The sequence below is a fragment of the Puma concolor genome, chromosome A2 (assembly GCF_028749965.1).
Source record: "Puma concolor isolate L17-30 chromosome A2, mPumCon1.1.hap2, whole genome shotgun sequence".
Lineage (NCBI taxonomy): Eukaryota > Metazoa > Chordata > Mammalia > Carnivora > Felidae > Puma > Puma concolor.
Genome location: NC_141668.1, coordinates 156,570,616 through 156,595,188, shown reverse-complemented (window position 1 = coordinate 156,595,188; position 24,573 = coordinate 156,570,616). Strand labels below are relative to the sequence as shown.

The 24,573-nt window shown below is 46.5% G+C and overlaps 1 protein-coding gene across 14 annotated transcripts in view; it reads left to right on the top strand.

The window, feature by feature from the left end:
- LARS2 (leucyl-tRNA synthetase 2, mitochondrial) overlaps window positions 1-24,573 on the top strand; it is a 194,054-nt gene that overhangs the window by 11,083 nt on the left and 158,398 nt on the right. For 13 of the 14 annotated variants that reach the window (XR_015248421.1, XR_015248419.1, XR_015248423.1 and 10 more), the window contains exons 1-3: window positions 11,130-11,285; window positions 16,763-17,017; window positions 23,848-23,976. Coding sequence is in view for 9 of the 14 variants with exons in the window: in XM_086698447.1 (XP_086554573.1) it covers window positions 16,784-17,017; window positions 23,848-23,976 (363 nt within the window). In the remaining 5 variants the exon portion in view is untranslated. Of the gene's footprint in view, window positions 1-11,129; window positions 11,286-16,762; window positions 17,018-23,847; window positions 23,977-24,573 lie in introns of those variants that run through there. The other variant, XM_086698442.1, reaches the window with a different exon arrangement.

Below are 24,573 nucleotides of genomic sequence, written 5' to 3'. Positions count from 1 at the left end.
AAGTCCAATAGGACCAATTTCTATTTGGCAAAATCTATTAGCTTGTCTCTTACGGTATGGCCTTAGAAGCCATTTGTTTTCGTTTCATTTCACTTCTTTCCTCCCTCCCTCCCCTCTCCCTTCTTTCTTGCCTTGTGTCCTTCCTCCCTTCTCCCTCCCTTCCTTTCTTCTTCTTAAGGTATTATTATGCAAGCTTCCCACTCGTTCAGGTGGACGTTTGCTCCCAAATTTGACAGAATAAGCAAGTATTGGGAAGCGTATCAGTGGCCATGTTTCTTGTCTTTACTTCTGTATCACTCTGATGTTATAACTGACTGTGTTACACCAGAGATATCAGTTAGCTCTTGGTGCTCACAGGGCAGGCCATGGGCTGACAGCATCAGCATCTCCTGGGAGCCTGCTAGAAATGCAACATCTCAGGCCCACCCCAAACTTTCTGATCCCTGGGTGATCCATACGCACATACATGTTTGACAAGCAGAGGTTCAACTCACCCTGTCTCATACCTTCTGGATGATGTGGGGACTGAGCCAGGGGAAAAGTATTGAAAACATACTTCTTTGCGATTTGTCAGCACTAAGCAGCCTACAGCTTTACTGGATCTACACACTGGCCACGTTGCCTTGCCTGCCCCGCCCTGAGCTCCTGGGAGGGGCAGCCTCACATACAGTACTAAGGGCTGCCATTACATTGTGCCAACTGCTTTCCATGCACTCTCTCGTTCAGTCCTTACAACAGATCTGTGAGGAAGGTGCCACACACCTGTCCCCCTTGACAGATGAAAACGCTGGAGATTAGAGAGGTGAAATGGTTTGCTTTCGGCCACCCAGCTTGGTGCAGTACCAGGCCAGTAACAAGGATCCTGTAATTGAGAGCTCTTAGCATCCTCCTCCTCTTTCTGGGGCCAGGGTGGTCAAGATTTAAACAGCTACAGAACAGTCCAGTTGGCTGATAAACCACATCTTGGTGGTCATCCTGTCTTTTCAACCCTTTGTGCCCAAGAGAACGGCATTTCCTTACCTGAGGCTGAGGGCCAGGGATAATAAATATCTCATTGCCTGCCGCATCCCAAGACCACTCTCTCTTCCTCTTCTACATTCTTCTCCTTCTCATCCTTCTCCTCAGTCTTCTCCTCCTCTTTCTCCTTCTGGTCTTCTTCTGCTTCTCCTCTTCCTTCTGTGCCTCTTGTCAAGCACTTGAACATGGCTGAGCTTCTCTTTCTTTCCCCCTGCCCTCCTTTCACCCTGGGCTCCAGGTAGAGAATTCAGATGCTGCTGCTGCTGCTGGTGATGGTGATGGTGATGCTCATTGATGATGATCATGGTGATGGTGTGGTGATGGGTGGCTGATGGTGATGTTGATGCTGATGGTAATGGTGATGCTGATGGGTGATGGATGATGGTGCTGATGGTGATGCTTATGGTGGTGGTGATTTTGTTGTTGTTGTTTTGCCAAACGGGATTTTCAGTCCCTAATGTCCCTTCAGCATTCTTATCTTCCACCCTGGTAGGAGAGAGGTCGTTCAGTAGAAGAACATGAAACTCTGCCACAAAAGGCAGTCAGTCTTAGGGAGAGAAAGGGTGGTTTGTTGTGTAGATTTAGAAACTCTGTGGGTGGGTGGAGGGTCACGAAGGGTAAAAAAAAGTCTACATGGAATGAGGAGGGAGGAGAGAGGGTGCTAGAAAGGAGGGACTCTAGGTGCTTCTCAGACACATATTCTGCTTGGTCTGAAAGGTGACTAGTAGGAAAAGGATAGATATGTTTGCCACCTTCTCTACTTGGGGTGTGTTTGTCAGCAGCCATTGGGAAGCCACTTGAGATGAAGGACGTGTCAGCAAATCCTGCTAGCCACTACAGGACATTGAGGGGCAACTGCATTGTTGTTACCATTAATATCAGCCCACCAGTTCCCGGGCTCCCTGCGTGTGCGCGACACTTGTTAATTCTTTACGTACAAGATCTCTACACCCCGTAAATTGGGCAGAGTGGGAAACCGAGGCCTATGCTGTCTCTTATTTGTCTGCTGTGTAACTTGGGCTGTAAAACACTAAGCTGGACCTTAGGGAGTAACACACAACTTGTGTTCTCTGTGTATAAAACTATACTGCTGATCAACGATCAGAGGAGTATGATTGTTGGCTCAGTTAATTTATTGTCTACTTAGTAGGAAAAGACATAGGCACATAAATTCAAGGGCTAGTTAATTGTACAAGAATGCAAGAGATGCCAAAAGATGGTATGACTAAAGGCCAGATTGAAGCCAGAGGTGTAGGTGCTATAAGAGCTTATTAACATTTATTGATTAAAATTGCAGAAACCACCAAAAGATGGGCAAGATACATTTCATGCATTTGCAAATAAATCCATGTCCCCTATAGCCCACTCTTAGACCAGCAATAACAAATTCGAGTATATTCCAGGCAAATTAAATTCAGTACAGATCTTCCTGGACTTACTATGGGGTTATGTCTCAAGAAACCCATCACATGTTGAAAATGTTGTAAGTCGACAAATGCATTTATTTATTTTTTTAAATATTTTTCAATGTTTATTTTTTTTTAATTTTTTTTTTCAACGTTTATTTATTTTTTGGGACAGAGAGAAACAGAGCATGAACGGGGGAGGGGCAGAGAGAGAGGGAGACACAGAATCGGAAACAGGCTCCAGGCTCTGAGCCATCAGCCCAGAGCCCGACGCGGGGCTCGAACTCCCAGACCGCGAGATCGTGACCTGGCTGAAGTCGGACGCTTACCCGACTGCGTCACCCAGGAGCCCCTAATTTTTTTTAATGTTTATTTTTGACACAGAGAGAGACAGAGCATGAATGGGGGAGGGGCAGAGAGAGAGGGAGACACAGAATCGGAAGCAGGCTCCAGGCTCTGAGCCATCAGCCCAGAGCCTGACGCGGGGCTCGAACTCACGAACCGTGAGATTGTGACCTGAGCTGAAGTCGGACGCTCAACCGACTGAGCCACCCAGGCGCCCCGAATGTTTATTTATTTTTGAGAGAGCGCACAAAAGCACAAGTAGGGGAGGGGCAGGGAGAGAGAGACACACAGAATGTGAAGCAGGCTCCAGGCTCTACACGGGGCTCCAACCCAGGATCCGTGAGATCATGACCTGAGCCGAAGTCGGACGCTTGACCAACTGAGCCACCCGGGCACCCCAAGTCAGAAATGCACGTAGTACACCTAACCCACTGAACACCACAGCTTAGGCTGGCCGAATTTAAACATGCTCAGAACACTTACATGAGCCTACAGTCTACTTGATTATATAGTGCTGAATAGCTCATGTGATTTATTGAATACTGTCCCGAAAGTGAAAAACGGGAAGGTTGTAGGGGTGCAGGATGGTTGTCAGTGTGGTGGTTGTTCACCCTCATGACCTCGGGGCTGACTGGGAGCTGTGGTCACTGCACCTGCCCAGCAGCCTGTGAGAGGACCAGACTGCATAGCACTAGCCCGGGAAAATATCAACATTCAAAATTCAAAGTACACTTTCTACTGAATGCATATCGCTTTCTCACCATTGTCAAGTCAAAAAATCATAAGTAGAACCATCGTATGTCAGGGACCATCTGTACTGTTTTATACATTCAGTATTTCTTCAAATAGGATTATCTTTTTCTAGAAGCAATCACAAGGCCTAAGAAGATTTGCAGCAACGGAAAGGATTCTTTGTCTCCCCTGTAATGAACAGATTAAAGACTTAATCCCAAGGTCCGCTTCTGTGTCCAAGTATAATTGTGGCGTGAGTCACTCCAAATGGGTTTTCTCATGAACACACAAGCACTATTATAAATGGCACTTTTTTGATGGGGGGAAACCCCAAATTTAAAAAGTCAACAAAAGAGGTCACTTTCAGCAGACTATGTACCCTGGAAGGGATGACCAAAATGGGTGCTGTTTAATAGCAAGCACCTAGGAAAATGTTGATTTTACTCCAGGCCCCTCAAGGTCAAGACTGCTTTATGGCAACCTTCAGAAAGACATCTGATCTTAGTTTCCTAGTTTCCTATTTTCTCAGTTTCTTAGTTCCTGACCTCTCTGGTGCTGGTTCTGGAAAGATTATCATGAGTTCTCTGGCCCCTCAATGCTACGTTTGACTTTCATTCAGCTCAGCAAGAACTGTTAAAGAATTATCCATGACACTTGTTAAAATGATGAGGGGGACTTTGGTGAGAGATGTGGGGACCGCTGCAATGGGGTTTTGCAATACAGATGGGGGACTAGGCTCAGCTGTGACTATGACAAGGAAAAGTGGGAATTTAGAGCCAAGGACGAGGGTGTGAGGGGTCAGTGGATGAGCTGAGATATAATCAAGGAAGCCGGCTGGCCTCAGCAGGGCCAGGAAACTAAAACATTTACCCAACGCCCCATGTGCCAGGCACCAAGGGAGGCATTTTACGTGGGTTGTTGTACTTAATAGTGACACCATCTGGGCAAAGCCAATGCCATTATTGTTGAAGGCGGGCAAAGCAAGGGTAGGGGATCTGTCCAAGGTCGCACAGCCAGCGAGTGACTACACTACGATTCTACCCCGGATCTGCCTCCCTCCTGAGCTTATTCCTTTGGCAAGGTGTCACTGAGGGTGTGCGCAAGCTTCAGTTCCGGTCCTGGGGTGCCTGGGTGCCTCAGTCGGATAAGCTCCTGACGTCGGTTCAGGTCGTGATCTCACAGTTCACGAGTTCGAGCCCCGCCTTGGGCTCTGTGCTGACAGCTCGGAGCCTGGAGCCTGCTTCGGATTCTGTGTCTCCCTCTCTGCTCCTCCTCCACTCCTACTCTGTCTCTCTCTCTCCAATAAATAAAACAAAAACAATTTTTATTTTTTTTAAAGGTTCAGTTCCGGTCCTCAAGGAGCTTGCTCTCTGGTGGCAATATCACCGATGCACACGCATTCCATGCCATTTCCTCCTCGCCTGAAGGGGGCCCGTAATAGACAGGAGATCTATTTCTTTCCTGTACTATCTTGGCACTTAGCAGTGTGCATAGACCAACTCCTTACAGTCAATAAAAGTAACAAATGCCATTTGTTGATTGCATACTCTGTCTGGAACTTGGCAAAGCACTTTACATAATAATCTCATTAAAAGATTTTTCATCCTCCGAGCAACCTAACAGGTGGGCACAATAATCCTCATTTTACAGACTGAGCAGCTGAGGCTCAGGGGGGCTGAGGAGCTCGCCCACAATCCTTCATCTTGAAAGCAGCGCAGAGCTGAGGTTCAAAGCCGGGCTGTGTCCGCCCCTGGCACGTGCTCTTGACCACTCACTATGACGTCACAAAGGCCGGGCCGCTCCCATTTGCTCTCCATCTACAGTGGACTCATGTCGTTCACGGTCATTTTGTTCTAAGAAGTCACCTGAGCACTGTATGGGCCAAGACTGAAGTTTTGCTCCTAAGGAAAATACAGGGTTAGGTTCCTGAAAGCCTCTGGTCCTCGAGTTTTTGTCAGCTGATCAATTTCTCGTGTGTGGGTTTCTGCTTAGTGACACCTTGTTTCATATATGTTGTTGATTCATTGACGCTGAACTCACGGCCCACAGCCCTGTAATTCGGGCCCGAAGGAAAGTTGCCTCACACACATACTTTGTCCATGAGACACACATCCCAGCTTTATTGTGCTCGGGGACACTAGCCAGCACTTTAGCACTTACTGTCCAGAGCCATTGGAGACAGTGAACTCACCAGCGAAGAGCACAAAAATGCAAAAATCATGGCACGTAACATCCTGGGAAAAGGGCCCTCTTTATAGGACAAGAGCTGAAGCAGGGAGGTAGATTGTCACCTTGTTCCCGCCTCAGCTGGGAACGTGCATGGGATTGGGAGGGGGCACTCAAATTTTTCACACCTCTGAGTATGTCTGTGAATAACACAAAAGCACCGTGAGTACTGATTTTGGGGGTTACACATAGATTTTAGGGAGGAGATAGATTCACAAATATGGAACCTGTGAATAATGAGGATTGACTATACTTGCCGATTTTGTTATTTTTTTCAAGTTTATTTTTGAGAGAGAGAGAGAGCTAGAGCAGGGAAGGGAAGAGAGAGAGAGAGAGAGAGAGAGAGAGAGAGAGAGAGAGAATCCCAAGCAGGCTCCACACTGCCAGCACAGAGCCCCATGTGGGGCTCGAACTCACGAACCATGAGATAATGACCTGAGCTGAAGTTGGACGTTCAACCGACTGAGCCACCCAGGCGCCCCTATACTTGCCAATTAAAAAAAAAAATTCTTAATGTTTTTATTTATTTTCGAGACAGAGAGAGACGGAGCATGAGCAGGGGAGGGGCAGAGAGAAGGAGACACAGAATCTGAAGCGGGATCCAGGCTCTGAGTTGTCAGCACAGAACCCGACGTGGGGCTGGAACTCACGGGAGTGTGAGATCATGACCTGAGCTGAAGTCGGATGCTCAACCGAATGAGCCACCCAGGCACCCCATGTACTTGCCAATTTTAAAAGATTGCATTTAAGGAGTGCCTGAGTGGCTCAGTCGGTTGAGTGTCTCACTCTTGATTTGGGCTCAGGTCATGATCTCATGATTTGTGTGATTGAGCCCCAGGTCAGGCTCTGCACTGACGGTGTGGAGCCTCCTTGGGATTCTCTCTCTCCCTCTCTCTCTGCCCCTCCTATGCTTGCATGCTCACCCTCTCTCTCTCTCTCTTTCAAAATAAGTAAATATATTTTTTAAAAAATTTAAAAAAGATTGCATTGAAAAGACATGTACTGAATACCCACTGTGTGCTGTCCACAGTGGCAGATAGATAAATAGGACATGGTAAAGAGACTATTGCAACGGTCCAGGTGAAAGGGGAGGGGAGCCTCCGCTGGGGGTTGTGCCGGGCAAAAGTGGAGGGCTGGGGAAATCTACCTGAGGGCAAAGGTAACAAAACCTGGAGACCGATTCCATGTGGAGGGAAGGAGAATGGACCATGTCCTTGTCAGTTGGGTGGTGGGTATAGCAGGATACTTTCTGTTACAAGTAGAAAACCCCAGTTGAATTGGCATGAACAACGAAGGGCCTCCCAGGCTCCTGTACATGGGAAGTTGAAAGGTGAGCGAGCCTCGGGCAGGGCTGGACCCGGCAGATCCTTCTGTGGCAACAGGACCCGTTACCTCTCCTGCCTCCAGTCTTAGCGGGCTCTCCTTGTGTGCTTCTGGAACGGTTGAGGCAACTCCTAAGGTTTTCATTCCCACACAGCAAGAAAGAGAATCCAGGTTCTAGTGTTCCCAGCAGAAGGCTTCTGTGCTGCCCTCTGAGAACTCTGGCTTAGGTCAAGTGCGTGCCTGAACTGTCTCCATGGTCAGGGGACGGAATGAACAGATTGGATTAAGCCAGACCTCAGACCTGAGGGATGAGAGGTCAAGCCCACAAGACTAAATGGCTCAGAATTGGGGCAAGGGATGGTTTTCTTGAGGGACGCCCAGGAGCCACGATCAGCAAAGAGGGAGGAACAGATGCCGCGGGGAAGTGTAGGTGAGAAGCCTATCTATCTACACCGTAAGTGATTTAATTATCAGGGCTGGAGCATTTTTTTTTTCTTTACCAAAAAACGATCCCTATAGTAGCAAGAATCTTGGGGTTTGCTTTAATCTCCATAATGGATGACTGAAAGCCATTCCCAGAAGACCTGAATCAATGTCTGCCACGTGACAGCTCAGGGAAGAATTTACACGGCTGTCCCAGCGATTTATTTTTGGAAAGGTCACAAAAGCGTGGAAATAAATGTCAAGCCGGAATTATTTATGACTCCTGCACTTCTAGGTCATTTCTAGTAAATTTGCCTTACCTCGTGAGGTAAGATAGAGGAATAGTCTTGTTTTTACACCAAGGGGAAGAAATGGTCAGAGAAATGGAGACTCCCCTTCCTGGAAATTCCTGACACGCAAGCTTTTGTATTAGACAAAGAGAAGGCAGAACAAGGTGGGGGGGCGGGGGCAAGGAAATGAACAGAGGGTACAGAAGGGAGGCTGCGCTGATGGAGCTCAAATCTCTTTATTTAACAAAAGATCTTGATTTTTTTCTGCGTACGAAGTCATAGAAGCTGAACTACGAACCTCCCTCTGGCTGCTGTAACTGATCACCACAAACTTGGTGGCTTGAACATCAGTTTCACTGGGTCAAAGTCAAGTTGTCAGCAGGGAAGCACTCCCTCTGGAGGTTCTGGGAGAGGATCTGTTTTCTTTTTCTTTTTCGTTCTGGTAAAATATTCATAAAACGTACCATTGGAAGCATTTTTAAGTGTCCGGATCAGTGGCATTCAGTTAATTCATGTTGTTACGTAACTATTTACCACCATCCATCCTTCTGGGACTTTTTCATCTTCCCAAACTGAAACTTTGTACCCATTAAATAGAAACTCTGCATTTCCCTACCCTCAGCAGCTGGCAACCACTACTTTCTGTCTCTATGAATTTTGCTACTCTAGGTACCTCATACGGTATCATATCATATATGGAATCATGTAACACTTGTCCTTCTGTGATTTATTTCTTATGTGTCCTTAAGTGGCTTGCTTCATTTAGCGTAATGTCTTCAAAGTTCAAACATATTGTAGCAGGTGTCAGAATCTGCTTCCTTTTCCAGGCTGAATAATATTCCACTGTATGTATATATCATATTTTATCTCGTCCATTTGTCACTCAAAAACACTTGGGTTGCTCCCACCTTTTGGCTACTGTGACTAATGCCTCTATGACCATGGATGTACAATGATCTCTTTAAGACCCTGCTTTCAATTCTTTGGGGGTATCTGCCCAGAAACACAGTTGCTGAATCCTATGGGAGAATCTATATTCTATGTTTCAGTGCTCACATCTCCTCTTCTGTCACAAACTTCCCTCTGCCTCTCTCTTATAAGCACACCTGTGATGGCATTTAGGGCTCCCCAGGATAATCCACGATAATCTTTTCATCTCAAGACTCTTAATTTAATCACATCTGCAAAGTCTCTTTTGCCATATAAGGTGACATTCCTAGGTTCCGGGGATTAGGACCTAGATATCTTTGGGAGTCATTATTCAGCCTCCCACACAAGCAAATAGAAAATGCAAAAGGAACACAGAAATCTATCATAAGAAGGAAGGCCCATAGAACCGCCCTGTCCCTACAGATCATCACAGGAAATAGTTTACGACATATTTTTCTAGATTTCTTTCCATGCGTATACTAACAAATGTATTTCTTTTATTTCCTTTCCTCTTTAAAAAATAAAAAGTGGGGTAACTTTCTACACAGCCCAGCAAGTTGTCTCTTTCATTTAATAATGTATCTTTGCAGCAAGCTCTTTAAGAGCTAAAGGGATTTACTTTCATGCTACTGTCTTCTTTGATGTAAAAATAGCAACTTTCCAGTAAAGCAAATGACTTTTAGAAAAATTCTATTTGAAATAATCTCCTAGAAATGTCAATGTTAACTTTAATTCATAAGAGGAAAGAGAGATTTTGAACCAACATAAGGGTGGAGGCTACTTAGAATTTAGCATTTTGGGTAAATTAGAGAAAGGACACTCTGGTTATATATGGATACAACATGACATACCTGAAGGCTAAATTGCTTTAAGTGTGGCATGTTAATGTGAGAGTCAAGGCTTCCATGGTATCAGTTTAAATTAAGCATCTACTATCAGGGGTAGAGAGATCAGGAGATTTGGATTGGAATCCTGGCTCTGTCGTCAACTGGCTGTGTGGCTTTAGGCAGGCAAGCTGTATCCAATCCCTGGGCCTCAGTGTCCTAATCTTTGGACTGGAAGCTGTCCAAACTCCTAATGACCTTCCATTCTGCAACGTGGGAAGGGCACTATTCTGGCAGGCTAGAGATCCAGGGGTGAATAGCAAACCTTCTACTAACTTGCTTATGACCTTGAGCTAGACTGTCAGTTCTGCAGGGTCTCAGTGGATTCATCTGTAAAATGAGCAGGCTGGTCTAGAAAGTTCTCCAGATCCTTTCTAACTCTCACATTCTAAGGCAGTGAGTCTCAAACTTCAGTGTGCCTAAAAATCCCCTGGGGGATCTTGTTAAAATGCAGATTTTGGTGCCGCAGATTTGGGTGCAACCTGAGATTTGACATTTCTGGCAAGTTCTAAGGCGAGGCTGATGCTAGTCTGGAGACCACACTTTGAATAGCAAAGTATTTGGATTTTGAACTGTCAGGAAATGTTGTTAAAGACTTGGAAATGGGCAGAAGAGATTCCTGTGAATCCCTTGGCTGGAGTGCTGGTCTGGGGGGTATATATAGGAGTATGTACCTTTGCTGGTCCTCTGTTGCTCTGTAAGAGTAGAAGTTAAAATGTAGAATTACTATCCATTATGGATAGTAATGGGCTGAATCTTGTTTGAAAGAGGTGCACTTGATTTCAGCCCTGTAGAAAAAGATGGTTCTCAAAACATTACTTTTTTTTTTGTCCTGTGGGATAACCACCAGTTTTGCGCGATTACCAAACTCATTTCAGTATTCCTGATTGCCCACATCTATACGGTTTTCAAAAATCTCCTTTATGTGGGTTTTACCCTTTTAAAAATCATATTTTAACACCACTGGTCCTTTACAATTCATTCATGGATTCATCTTTGTAGCAAGAAACACTTGCGGGTGGGGGGTGGGGGAGAGGTTGGGTTGGGGGTACAGAAAACTCTTCCAAGGAAAGTGGTTGGTCAGGAATCTTGCCTTCCTGACTCCCAGCTCACCTATGCCCTAATCACGGTCAGATAATTCCCTTCCCAGGGCTATAAAGTCACGGAATATGGTGGGGAAAGCTCTTTAACCACCATTTAAGGATCAAGAGGTCAAACGACCTACCCAAGCCCAGCGGGCAATTTTAGCTAAGCTGGGATTCAAACCCTGGCATCAGAACTCTCCCAGTGCTCTTTACACCACCTGCCATCCAGTTTATTCTGGGGCCACTAAGCTGATGTCCCTCACTCCTCTGCAGCAACTGGAGTAATCTGAGCCCCCGGTATCTGGTTTTGGTGACGCCAGAGACGGGGTGCACTACTGAGCCGGAGGGCGGGGCTTGGAGTCAGGAGGCGGTGCCCGGGAACGGGGGGGCGGAGCCCGAGGCCGCCGGCGCCGACGCCTCCGCCCCACGGGCTGCCGGGAGTTCGGCCCCGGCCCCGCTCCGCTTCCCCCGGCTCCGCCCCCGCCTGTCTGTGTCTGCGCCGGCCGCTACCGATAAAGTTGTTGTTCTGCCAACATGGCGGCGCCCATGGTGACTGGCCGGCCCGTGTTCGCTTAAAGGTGGGAATTGAGGCGTGAGGAGCCGCAGGCCAGAGCCTGTGAGCAGGTAAAGTCCAGACCCGGGCTCAGCGGGACGAGACACTTCGGGCGAGGAGGTCTCTGCCCTCGGATCTGGAGGTTCCGACTTGCTAGGGGCAGGAAGGGAAGGTGCGGGCTGGGTTAGGTGGTTCTGGAGCCGTGCAATTTCTGATCTGGGTAAGTCTCCGAGATCCCGGCCTTCAGACTCTTTGAGCCATGGACCCTGATGATAGCTCTGGACTCTATCCCATTCCCAGATGAATACACGTGTACACGTAGATTTGTACTCAAGTTCCCTTGCTACTGCTCCCCTGCCCCGATTCATCTCTGGATCTTTGCTTCCTGGCCTGGGGATTTGGACTCAGCTAAAAGCCATCCGGTACATCTCCGTGGCCCAGAGGTTATTGTCCCTGCATGTTGAGGCTCGGAGGTTTTCAGAGATCTTGTGGGTCTACCTCCTTATCTTAGAAGATGAGATTCCCGACAGGAGATAATTTGCCCGAGGCCCCACAGGGAATGGGTCCTTGCAGAAGCCACAATCGGTATTTTTGGTCACAAAATTTGTTTTCTTTAAGATGCACTTTCCCTGGTCTATTCTTGCACATTTTAGGGTGGGGGGGGTGCACACAAATGCCCTCCTGCCCTTCTTCCATGTGTTCTGCTGTTCTTTGCTTGTACTGCTCTTCGCTTAGGTTTCCCTGTCCATATGTGATTGTCGTTTTGGGTCCAGTTCTTAGGCTTTTTCTCTGACCATCTGTTGGTGCCTCCATCACTCTCAGAAAACAACCGTAAATGCCCCAAGTGAGGATGAGGTCAGGACCGACTCTAAAGAGGCGCAGAGGAGTGGGGATTGTTATTTTGGAAGGGTGTGGAAGAAAAGACAGGATTCCAAGCATCGAGGCAAGGAACTGGATGAAACAGAGCTAAGGAAGAAAAGGCCAGGTTGGTTGAAAATACAAGGCGTGAGCCACACCTTTCACATTGATGGAAGGAGCATAGTCCTCTAATGAAATGGCCGCACCTTGTCAGGAAGAGGCAGTGCCCTCTTTAGGACTTTGGTGGTGGAGCGGCTGAGAGCAGGGCCTGCTGAGCTCCGGGAAGTTCTGTAGTATATTGTCAAGGCAAATTGAACCAACGTTTTAGAATTTCTTTTTTTTTTTTTTAATTTTTTTTTTCAACGTTTTTAATTTTATTTTTGGGACAGAGAGAGACAGAGCATGAACGGGGGAGGGGCAGAGAGAGAGGGAGACACAGAACCGGAAACAGGCTCCAGGCTCTGAGCCATCAGCCCAGAGCCCGACGCGGGGCTCGAACTCCCGGACCGCGAGATCGTGACCTGGCTGAAGTCGGACGCCCAACCGACTGTGCCACCCAGGCGCCCCAACGTTTTAGAATTTCTAAAAGAAAGGAAGTGAGTTTTATTCAAGGCCAAGTTAGGACAGCTGCTGGCACACACAATCTTCACAAAGAGAGTGCTCCTGTGAAGGAACATTTGGTGTAGGGTTATATAAGCTCTAGCAAGGAACATTTGGTATTGGGTTATATACTTTTTTCCTTTTTTTTTTACATAAAAAGTTACAAATCCTTAGACAAAGGACATGTTAGAAAGTTGCAGAACTTATCTTATGCCTCTAGTAAATGCAGGGCTGTATAACTTTAATCTTATGGGAACCAGGGAAGTTCTCCTTATGTTTGGAATGCTCCTTTTTGGTTATTTCTTAAATAAAGCAGATGTGCGATGTGTGCTCAGGCAGAAATCGAGCCCATACTTTGAGGTTTCGCGGAATCACTTTGACCTTGGTATATGTTAGAGTATAGCTTTCCCCGGGAGCCCAGGAGCAGGGCCCACAGACATTAAAAGTAGAAAATTTCCTTTATTTTATCCGTATCATAGCCCTGAGTATACTGTATGCTATGTCCCCCTGAGTCTAGGGGATTCCCCTAACTTTGGGCGTGAACTTTTCTTAAAGAGTCTTAGTGCGTTATTACCGCGCGTGCTCCCCAGAGAGGTGGAACCCATTTAAATTTTCAGCAACAGTGTATAGAAATGCCCATTTTTCATTTAGCAGGTTTTTGCCAGTCTGTTAAGCAAAAATATTTTCTTGCTGTTTTCATTTGCATTTTTTTAAATTTTTTTTTTTCAACGTTTTTTATTTATTTTTGGGACAGAGAGAGACAGAGCATGAACGGGGGATGGGCAGAGAGAGAGGGAGACACAGAATCGGAAACAGGCTCCAGGCTCCGAGCCATCAGCCCAGAGCCTGACGCGGGGCTCGAACTCACGGACCGCGAGATCGTGACCTGGCTGAAGTCGGACGCTTAACCGACTGCGCCACCCAGGCGCCCCTTCATTTGCATTTTATGATTAGTTCTAAAGTTGAGCTTTCTCATATGTTTATTAGACATTTACATCTCTTTCTGTTTTTCCTTTGCCCATTTTTTTAAATTAGGTTTTGAATTTTCTCTTTTCATACGTAAACTCTTCATAGAGTAGGATAATCATTCGTTACTTTGCCGTTTTGGCAAAGATTTTGCGTCAGCTCATTGCTTGATTTCTCCTTTTGTTCGCAGTGTTTTTGAGTACTGACATTGCACATGTTTAGAGTCAGATTTATTAACGTTTTTGTGAGTTCTTCCATTGCGTTCGTCCTCAGGACAGAACATCCTGCACCTTGTAAAGATGTGTTAGATACTCATCTATATTTTTGTCTTGTTTTATGATACTTAAAAAAGTTCTTTAATCTTTATGGGATTTACACTGGTTTGTGGTTTTGAGATGGGGCTCCAAGTTCTAATCGACTTGTGCTTTTTTCCTTATGAACTTTAAGTTCTTTAAATGCCCAGATCAGTTTCAGGATTCTCTAGTCTATACCATTGATTTATGTATAGAAGAGGTTGTCAGTGAGCCATGTGTTATGTAAACATATTTAAATTTTTTTTATGTTTATTTATTCTTGAGAGAGAGAGAAAGAGAGTGTGAAGGGGCAGAGAGCGAGGGAGACACAGAATCTGAAGCAGGCTCCAGGCTCTGAGGTGTCAGCACAGAGCCTGACGTGGGGCTCGAACTCACGAACCATGAGATAACGACCTGAGCTGAAGTCGAATGCTTAACTGACTGAGCCACCCAGGCGCCCCTGTAAACATATTTAGAAAGCTTATTCTCATTGGGTAGACAGGGAGTGTTGTATGTGTTGTTTATGATTGGTGTATGATGAGTAAGTTACAGAGACAGGATTAGAATTTTCGGTGAAAGAATGACCTCCCTTCGTATGGCTCATATGGGCGATCTGTCTTCTCTCTTTGGGATTTCATTTCTCACGGTGGCTAACAAGCATTGAAACCAAAAACTTGTGAGACTGCGGTTCCGGTTAATTTGTATTTTTGTAGTGTTTATTTATTTATTTTGGGAGTGGGAGGGGCAGGGAGAGGGAGAGAGAGAATCCTGAGCAGGCTCTGTGCTGTGATCATGGAGCTGGACACGGGGCTCGATCCCATGAAAACCGTGAGATCATGACCTGAGTCAAAATCAAGAGTCAGACCCTTAACCGACTGAGCCACCCAGCCGCTCCAGATTCATTTGTATTTTTATAGTTTTGTTGTTTCCCCTTGTTTCTGTTGGGGAGAATAGTCCAGAACCCTTTCGTTATGAGTTGTTAGGGAATGCCGTCCAGGAGAGAAATGGCAGGCGTCTATCTATGCCTTCTGCTGATTGGGAAGTCTTTGGCTTGTTAAAGATATGGAAATGATACCTTAGCAAGGGAGCCATAAAATCCATGACTCCTGTGGATACTTCTAATTATGTAGAAACCCAACCCCTAAAAATAAATGCAGTTACCCTAACTGTACAAAGCGTCTCTGTATTAGGTTGGTCATATGGAGTTGCTGATACTCAACCATGTTCATACAGTTCATCCTAATATCTCTAGTCACATCTACATATTTTAGAATAGCCAAGCCCAGTGGATAGGTTTTGTTTTGTTTTTGTTGTCTTTCTGCTTCGACCCCCGAGGAAGCAAGAGGTATTAAATACAGTGAGACTTGGTCTGTCAAGAACTTTGTCAGACATCTTGTAAAATGCCAACACTGGGATGCCATTTTACGGGAATGTGAAGCCCACTTGTATAAGCCTATGATAGACTCTCTTGGCAACATTCGTGACCCAGTACCTGTGTGAAAACAGGCCAGACGCTCGTAACTGTGGAAAAAATGTTGAGAGAATCAAAGAATTAACACCAGCTTCAAGTGTCAGGTTCTTCCTTTATTTCTCTCTTGGTTTTACATTTGTGTCTTCACTCTGGCACTTTTTTTGCATGGTTATGTAAGAAGGCAGGCAGGTGAGGCTGTTGAGTCATAAATCTTAAATATTTGACGAACTGTCACCTCAACCTCTTAGACAGGGATAAAACGTGAAAATGCTTCCATGAAGTCATTTTTGGAATTCACCTCCTTGGCGGAGACCAATGAAGCATTCCGGCTGAATTTTGAATTGCAGCCAGATGTCCTGGTGGACCCCAACCTGTGGGTTGTATTCCAGAAACACCATAGCACTCACGGCTATTATCCATGTACATTTACTTGTTTTTCTCTTATCTGCTGTTCTTTACTAGTATGTAAGTGCCATGGAAGAAGAGAGTTGGGTTTTGTTCACCGTTGTATCCCCCGTGCCTAGAACAGTCTGTGGACCTAGTGGCACTCGATAAATATTTAGTAAATGAATGAAGAACTAACTGAATAAGCGCTCTTACAAATAATAGTTATTTCTTGGCTCAGCTTACGGGTGTATATAACTTACAATACATATGAAAAATGTTAATAATAGCTGCGAGTCTCTGGACTCTGGAGCTAGAAGGTGGGTGTTCAGATCCCTTCTGACATTTGAGCCTAAGCCCAAGCCAAGATGTGCTCGGAGCTCTTCTGAAGCCTGGGTGATGGGACGGGAAGCCTGCTGGACAGACCCTGGGCTGGGCCTAAAGGAAAGGAGGGTGGGTGCTCCTCGGCCTCCCGTGCACCCTGTGAGGCTGTGGCAGGAGCTGGCCCAGGAGGTAGTCTCCATTCGTTCCTGTGGGAGTTTTGTATGTTTGGGGTTGGGAATGTTGACCATGTTATATTTTCCATTTAAAAGTTTGTGTTTAGCTCAGTCGACGTTCTTTTCTTTTCTTTTTTTAACATTTAATTTTTTTTGAGGGAGACAGCGTGAGTGGGAGAGGGACAGAGAGAAAGAGGGACAGAGGATCCGAAGCGGGCTCTATGCTGATAGCAGCGAGCCCAGTGTGGGGCTCGAACCCACGAACCGTGAGATCATGACCTAAGCCAAAGTCAGACGCTCAACTGACTGAGCCACCCAGGCAGCCCAACTCAGTTGGAGTTCTGATGTGACATTTTCAGGGAAGGAAACCGTCCAGAGCCTAAGTTGAAAGCATGTGAATGTGCAGGGAATGCTGGGCTGTGCTGAACGGGAGAGGGTTCTGGGCAGTTCCTAAAAGAGCTTTCTGCCCTCTTTCTCAGGGCCTTCCCACCTTCTGGAGAATGGCTTCTGCTTGGCGGAGACTGGGTTTCTATGTCTGTTTCCTGAGAAGCAAGCTAAATGGTGGGCCAGATATCATCAGCAGAGGAAGGAGAGTAATCCCGGGATGTGCCAGAGGTATTTACAGTGCCACGGGGACGTGGACAAAAGAGTACACGTTGCAGACGAGGAAGGATGTCGAGAATTGGTGGCATACACGAATAAAAGAAGAAACCTCCAAGATATCAGAAGCTGATGTGAGTATTCTGAGGGATTTTGAGGGGGTAGGGAAGAGGAGCCAAGAACTTGGATTCTGAAGTCAGATCGCCTGAGTTCAAATAAGGTATTAAGTGTGTGACCTTGAACCAACTGAATCTGTGCCTCAGGTTTCTTCTCAACGGGGGACAGTGCGCATAGTAGTGTCCTCCTGCTTCCTAGGATGGTTGTGAGGGCTGAGTGAGATCGGACGAGGATAGTGCTTAGAGGGTGTTCTGTGTGGTGCTTACACACAAGGTGCATGCAGGCAGCACCACACTGGGCATTCTGGAGCAGCATTTGGGGGGGGGGGGACTCATCGAGAGTGAGGCCCTGGCAGGTGTTAGGTTCTTCACAGTCCATTGCGGGCCAGCGCACCTGGTGATCCAGCAGGGTCAGATGTGAGGTTCCAGGAGTACCCCTGGACCCCTCGCTTGTAGAACTTATTTAAAACATTTATTATTATTGTTGTTTTTTTAAATATGAGAAGCATTCTTTTAAAAAAATTTTTTTTAAATGTTTATGTGTTTTGAGAGAGAGGGAGAGAGAGAGAAACAGAGAGACAGAACACAAGCAGTGGAGGGGCAGAGAGAGAGGGAGACACAGAATCCGAAGCAGGCTCCAGGCTCCGAGCTGTCGGCACAGAGCCTGATGTGGTGTTCGAACTCACCGACCGTGCAATCATGACCTGAGCCCAAGTTGGATGCTTAACCGACTGAGCCCCCCAGGCGCCCCTCACCTGTGGAAGTTTAATCTGCATATTCTGGGAAGCACCTTCCTCTCCCCTGGCATGATGTTGGCCTCCAGCCATCATGGGTTGGGAGGTACCAGCCCTTCCCTGGTGTGATCTGGGGGGCTGGGACCCAGGCTTGCAGTGACAGATGGATGAGGTAGTGAATCCTTGGCTTCCGCCCAGGACGTATCAGCTCAGCACCGTACTTGAGTAATTGTGTCCAGTGTTTGGTTGTAGCCGGTTTCCAGGGGGCGTCGTGTTGGAGGCTGGCTCCTTGTCTAGGAGTCCAGCCTCTCGGGGACTCCTCTTGGACGTGGTAACCCTCACCTCTTGCTGCTGGTCAAAATAACAAATGGGAGATGTCATTTGTTACGTGAAATGGTGAGTCTGATCAGAGCCAAGTGCCGTAAGGTCGTTTACTCTTAAATTGTGACCATCCCTTTGTAATAGTTACCGAATGATACAAACCTTCTGCATCTAGTTAAAGAGATGGGGCCAAAGGCAAGCAGGTGAGTAAATACAACTGCGCCAAAGTGCTCTTGACTAGACTTGGCTGTTTCCCATCTCCTGATCCTCACTCTTTTTAGACTCATTCCTTCCGTGAGCGTGATCACTATGAAACATGCCGGGGGTAGTTATTTGTGTTAAAGCGAAGGACGGTTTCGGGCATTGGTTAGAGAGAGGTGCGGTGGATAACAAGTGGAACGATAAAAAAGAAGGTTTGAGTATAACGCGTGATTGTACCGTGAACGCCCGACTTCCGCCTCGTCAGGACGCGAAGAACCTTCACATCAACGCGACCAGACTCACGTGCCTAAGTGTATTTTGGAAACGAACTAGGGAGCGGTTCGCTTCTGAACGAGGAGAGTAAAATTCGCTTTTCTTTTTGGTTTAGATTATCCTTTAGTGGCTTCCACACATTTTTTTTTTTTTTAATTTTTTTTTTTTAACATTTTTTATTTATTTTTGAGACAGAGCGAGACAGAGCATGAACGGGGGAGGGGCAGAGAGAGAGGGAGACACAGAATCGGAAACAGGCTCCAGGCTCCGAGCCATCAGCCCAGAGCCCGACGTGGGGCTCGAACTCACGGACCGTGAGATCGTGACCTGGCTGAAGTCGGCCGCTTAACCGACTGAGCCACCCAGGCGCCCCGCTTCCACACATTTTAGAGTTGGAGCTTACTGATTTTGTGGCGCCTCCTTCTTCTTAAGTACTGTGTGGTTTAAAAAAAAAAAAAAAAATCAGATGGATCACTTGAAACTGTGTATCCATAATTGCAGAAGTAGCTGAAGGGATCTCGTGGGTGATCGCCTGGTGGCACCCTTTCAGGGTTTGGATGGGGAGTGGGCGGGCGGACAAGGTGCTGTATGATGGATCTGGAACCCGGGCCCTGGAACCTGGGCAGTGTTGCGGGCTCGGCCTCGAGACCTCCGCGTGCTCGCGGCCTTGTCACGTAACCTCTTCGATGCTCAGATTCTTCGCATGGTTTATCTCACAGAATTGTTTTGAAAATCAAATGAGCAGATGTGGCCGAACACATTTTACACGCGGCAATGTTACATAAATAAAAGGCACAAGAAGATAAAGATGTGTGGCGTCTTTGTCGGGAACAAAGAACACAACCGGATGTTGGTGGATTTAAGTTTATTTATTTACTTTGAGAGAGACAGAGACAGAGTGAGGGAGGGAGGGGCAGAGAGTGAGGGGGGGAGAGAGAGACTCTCAAGCAGGCTCTGCACTGCCAGTGCAGAGCCCGATGTGGGGCTCGAATTCACGAAACCGTGAGATCATGACCTGAGCTGAAAGCAAGAGTCAGGCACCTGACCGACTGAGCCACTAGGCGCCCCTGGATGTCAGTGGACTTTGAAGCTTAATTGTCCTCACTCTGGTCTTAGATATATTTGAGGGACACCTGGGTGGCTCAGTCGGTTAAACACCCGACTCTTGGTTTCGGTTCAGGTCATGATCTCACAGTTTGTGGGTTTGAGCCCCGTGTCAGGCCCGGGTGCTGACAACTTGGAGCTTGCTTGAGATTCTCTCTCTCCCTCTCTCTCTCTCTGCCCCTCCCCTGCACACGTGAGCACGCGCGCACTCTCTCTCTCTCTCTCTGTATCTCTCAAAAATAAATAAACTTTTAAAAAAAGATCAAAAAAGATATGTTTGAAATACCCCCAGGTGAGTGTCTAGGAGACGAATGTCTTGCCATTATCGTCGGGATCTTCAGTATTAAAAGAAGTTCCACTTAATAAGGATTTTATGTCAGGCACTGTCTTTCCATTCATTACCTCATTTAATCCTGAAACAACCCTGGGGATTTTTTGGAGGGTAAGAAAACAGGCTCAGAGGGAGGTTTGGTAATTTATTGAGATACATGCCTGGGACCTTCTGTTGCCTCACCTTTGATGCACAGAGTGCGAACTGAGCCCAGAGAGGCAGAGGAATTTGCCCAAGGTCTCACAGCTAGTAGAGAGGCCAGGGCCAGAACGAGGGCTCCTGGGTCCTTCTGTCCGCCCCCTCTGGGCTCAGCAACAGCTCTGGAACTTAATCTATAAAGAGGCAGAAGTTCTCTTTCTCCTGACGTCAGAAGCTGACAAAAATAATAGGTCCCACTTATAAAAACCATCCTCTTCCCATTGCTTGCGATCTTAATTTCTTTTAAAGGCTTACATTCTTACACTTTTATATAATTACGAAAATTTCCCTTTCAATCATATTCCTGCTTAGTTATACCGTACACTCCCATAATTCCTTCTTGCCATCCCCAGAGGATAGAGAGCTCGTTTCATTATCACGGAGGAAAATGACTTAATTCACACAGAACAGTGAAAGGCAGGGTCACTAAATAAGCTGGATACCTTTTCTGCAATAGACAAAAATAGTCATAAATATGAAAGACTTTTGCTAGCACTGCTTTTCTATATACCTTCCATAAGCTCAGTTTTGGGGTTTGGCTTCGTTGGTATGTAATGCATCGCTCAATTCTGCTATAAATTAAGTCTTTGTGGGACAGACCTCCAGAAAGGAGACACTCAGGAAGAAGCTGTATGTGGAAAATGTTTGGGGCAAGATTGAGGGTTAAATAAACATAATATAAAAATAAATAAATATCACTGAAATGAAGACAAGGTGGTTATAATAAAAGAAAAATAGGCTTAATGTAAAAACTTAAAAGGAAAAATGAGAAATGGTTTATATCAAGGATTTTATTGATTTTTCAGATCCTCAAGAACTCTGTAATAGCTGTTTTCCCACGTCCCTAAATATTCCCAAAGAAAAGGCAATAAACCTAATCCATTGTGAGAAGCAGTGTGATTTGAATGGAGTGGACAGTTTGCTTACTTCTGTTTCTGCACCCAGTGACGGAGTAAGGCCTGGCACCTCCTTTGAGGGACTGGTTTACACTGAGAGGATTACCTGTCGCTTTCCTTCTTCTTCTTTTTTTTTTTTTTTTTAATGTATTTATTTTTGAGAGAGAGAGAGGGAGACAGAGCGCAAGCAGGGGAGGAGGAGAGAGAGAGGGAGACACAGAATCCGAAGCAGGCTCCAGGCTCTGAGCTGCCAGCACAGAGCCCAACGCGGGGCTTGAACTCACGAGCTACAAGATCATGATCTGAGCTGAAGTAGACGCCCCACCTCCTGAGCCACCCAGGCACCGCATGTGACTTTCCTTCTTAAAGACGGTCCAAACCGCAGGGCCCGTCTCCTGAGGTTTTCCTGAGGGTTACGGATCTGCGGTTTCCAGTTAAAGTCTGATCAGTGTGCAGCTTTCTGGAAATCAATTTCTGGAAAGCAGATTTATGGAAATCAATTGTGTTTGCCACTTGAGCATTCCATGATTTTCTGGTTTGGGTGTTATCCAGACTCCTATGGATTCTCTCTTCCCTTTTCTTCCATCAGGCTGCTTGACTTACCACTCACTGGTAGTTTTTGGAGGATGGGCCTTACAGAGAAAATTCTAGTGTATTTTGCCACACGTGAGAGGCCCTGTCAAAGGTTGGTTGAGCTTCTTTGCCAAAGGAACTTTATTTTTTTTTTTTTATTTATTTTTTGTTTTTGTTTTTAATGTTTTATTTATTTTTGACAGAGAGAGAGAGAGAGAGACAGAGCATGAGCGGGGGAGGGTCAGAGAGAGAGGGAGACACAGAATCCGAAGCAGGCTCCAGGCTCTGAGCCATCAGCACAGAGCCCGATGCGGGGCTCGAACTCACAGACTGTGAGATCATGACCTGAGCCGAAGTCGGACGCTCAACCGACTGAGCCACACAGGCGCCCCAACCGAAGGAACTTTAAAGCAATGGGTCAAGTGAGATTTGGAAATACCCTGATTTCTTGTTTCCTCTGCTCCCCCGATTATAGCTGGAGGTGTCCATGATCAGCCATGCAAATACGTAGCAACAAATATACCACGACCACCTCTGTATACAAAGGAATGGTCACAAATATTCTGGTTTGCGTTTGTTTTCATTACTTTTGGAGAAGCAAAGCCTTGAAGAACTCTAGCAGGGCTGGAGGAAGGGAGGAAGGACAGAAGGAGAAAAACAGAAGGTAGAGAGAAATAAAAGAGTGGTAATATCAGAAGGTCCCCGCCCTCAGAGACCAAACAGAAGCAGGTACCTCTTCTGCCTTTCTTCTGAGAGCCCTGCCAGGAGGGGGTGGATGTAGGCTGGGTAGGGGGAATGCTCCCGTCGCCTGGACAGGATTCGTGTAGCTGGGAAAAAATGCCCTTTAAAGTATTCTGTGGAGGCCAGATATTAAGCTCCTGCTGGGAGTGGAGGCGGGGGGTGGGGCGGATAGAATGAGGGGAGGGGGGTTTAGGGAGAGGGAGATGACTGAAACCCAGCCCGTGCCCTTGAAACACGGACCCCTAACTAGGAACCGGTTAAGTGACTGGTGTTCACTCCGTTCAGTTGCACGTAGGCTCTTTCTGTTTCTCGCGATGAAGCCGTGTCTTCAGCAGCTAGAAGGTTCTCTCACCCTGGCGTGAGGCTGGCTGTAGCTCGACCCTGGGAAGACAGAAACTGCCTTGCCTTGTTGTCTATGGTTTTCTCATCACTTTCTCACTTCAACTTTGTCTGTTGAAAGATGAGTTCACAGTACAGCAGAGAAACCCAGGACCCAAACTGGTGCCTCAGGAGTCCTGCTCTAACTGCTAACTCTGAGTCTGAATGCAACGACAGGGAATTTAGGAAGGGCTCCATTTTTTTTTTTTTTTGAGATGTCACATCTGTGTGATTCAACTACCGTGTCCTTGAATTACACGGAAATGTGTCTTAGAGCTTCATTTGGAAAAACATAAGTTCTTTAAGACCTAGACAGAAACTGTCTTAAAAGAGAAGCTTTTAAAAGAGAGGGAAAAAAGGATTGAAAATATATATGGGTAATTAGCACTTTGGGGTTGTTTGGCATTATTTTGGACATTGTTTAGCTTAAACTTGGGCTTTGGGGGTGCCTGGGTGGCTCAGTCGGTTGAGCGTCCGACTTCAGCCCGGGTCACAATCTCGCGGTCTGTGAGTTTGAGCCCCGAGTCGGGCTCTGGGCTGATGGCTCAGAGCCTGGAGCCTGCTTCTGATTCTGTGTCTCCCTCTCTCTCTGCCCCTCCCCCGTTCATGCTCTGTCTCTCTCTGTCTCAAGAATAAATAAACGTTAAAAAAAAAAAAGAATTATTAAACTTGGGCTTTGGATTTTGTTTTTTGACGTGTTTGTCAGTTTATGGGAATATTAAAAAATTTTTTTTAATGTTTATTTTTGAGAGAGAGAGAGAGAGAGTGCGGGCACGTGCACGAGCTGGGGAGGGGCACAGAGAGAGGGAGACACACAACCCGAAGCAGGCTCCAGGCTCTGAGCTGTCAGCACAGAGCCCGATGCAGGGCTGGAACTCACAAACCGCCAGATCATGACCCGAGCCGAAGTCGGACACTTAACTGACTGGGCCACCCAGGTGCCCCAGTTTTTGTTTTTGTTTTTGTTTTTTTTTTAAGGAAACTTTAAAAAATGTTAAATTATTTACCTTGAGTACAGTGCCAAAATACTGTGTGCACGCAGGGTCTCAGTAAATGCTTAAGATATACTCACTGTCATTCTTTGTCATTCTTTCCCAGGAATCAAAGCCCAAGTTTTACGTGCTTTCCATGTTCCCTTACCCTTCCGGAAAGTTGCACATGGGCCACGTGCGCGTATACACCATCAGCGACACCATTGCACGGTTCCAGAAGATGAGAGGGATGCAGGTAAGGAAAGATGCCTGCTGCAAGGCAGCCCTCCCCTGTCCGCCCCACCGAGGACGGCAAGAACGTTGTCAGTGTGTTCAAGGCAAACGAAGAAAACCGATTTTGGTTAAGATTACAAGAGCTTCGAAGATAACCACAGAAGCTTAGCGTTTCCTTTTCTGCGTCAGAAGACATGATGAAGCATCTGGGTTAATGGGGCCGGTGGGGGGGGGGGTTGGGGGCAGCCACGTGTCTGGTGTTGTGCAGGGATGAGGATGGAGGGGGGTGGGTGTGGGGCTAAATGTAGCTGCAAATGTTGGTAACACGGGACATCTTCTCAGAAGTTCACCGTCCGTGAGAGTGAAACACATAATAGATAGTCACCGTGTAGGGGGCTGAATCCTCTAGAACAAATATGGATCAAATGCTGTGGGGAGGAAGTGGGGCCACAAGAGATTTTCCTCTTTCTATTTGATATTTGCTGTTCCCTTTGATATTCTTTAATGAGCATGGTTATCTTACAAGGGAAAACTTAAAATTTTTGCAAGGAAAAGCTATCTGGGGAGTAGTGCCTCTGGGACAGTTGGGAAAGGCTCCATTAAAGAGGAAACGTCTGGC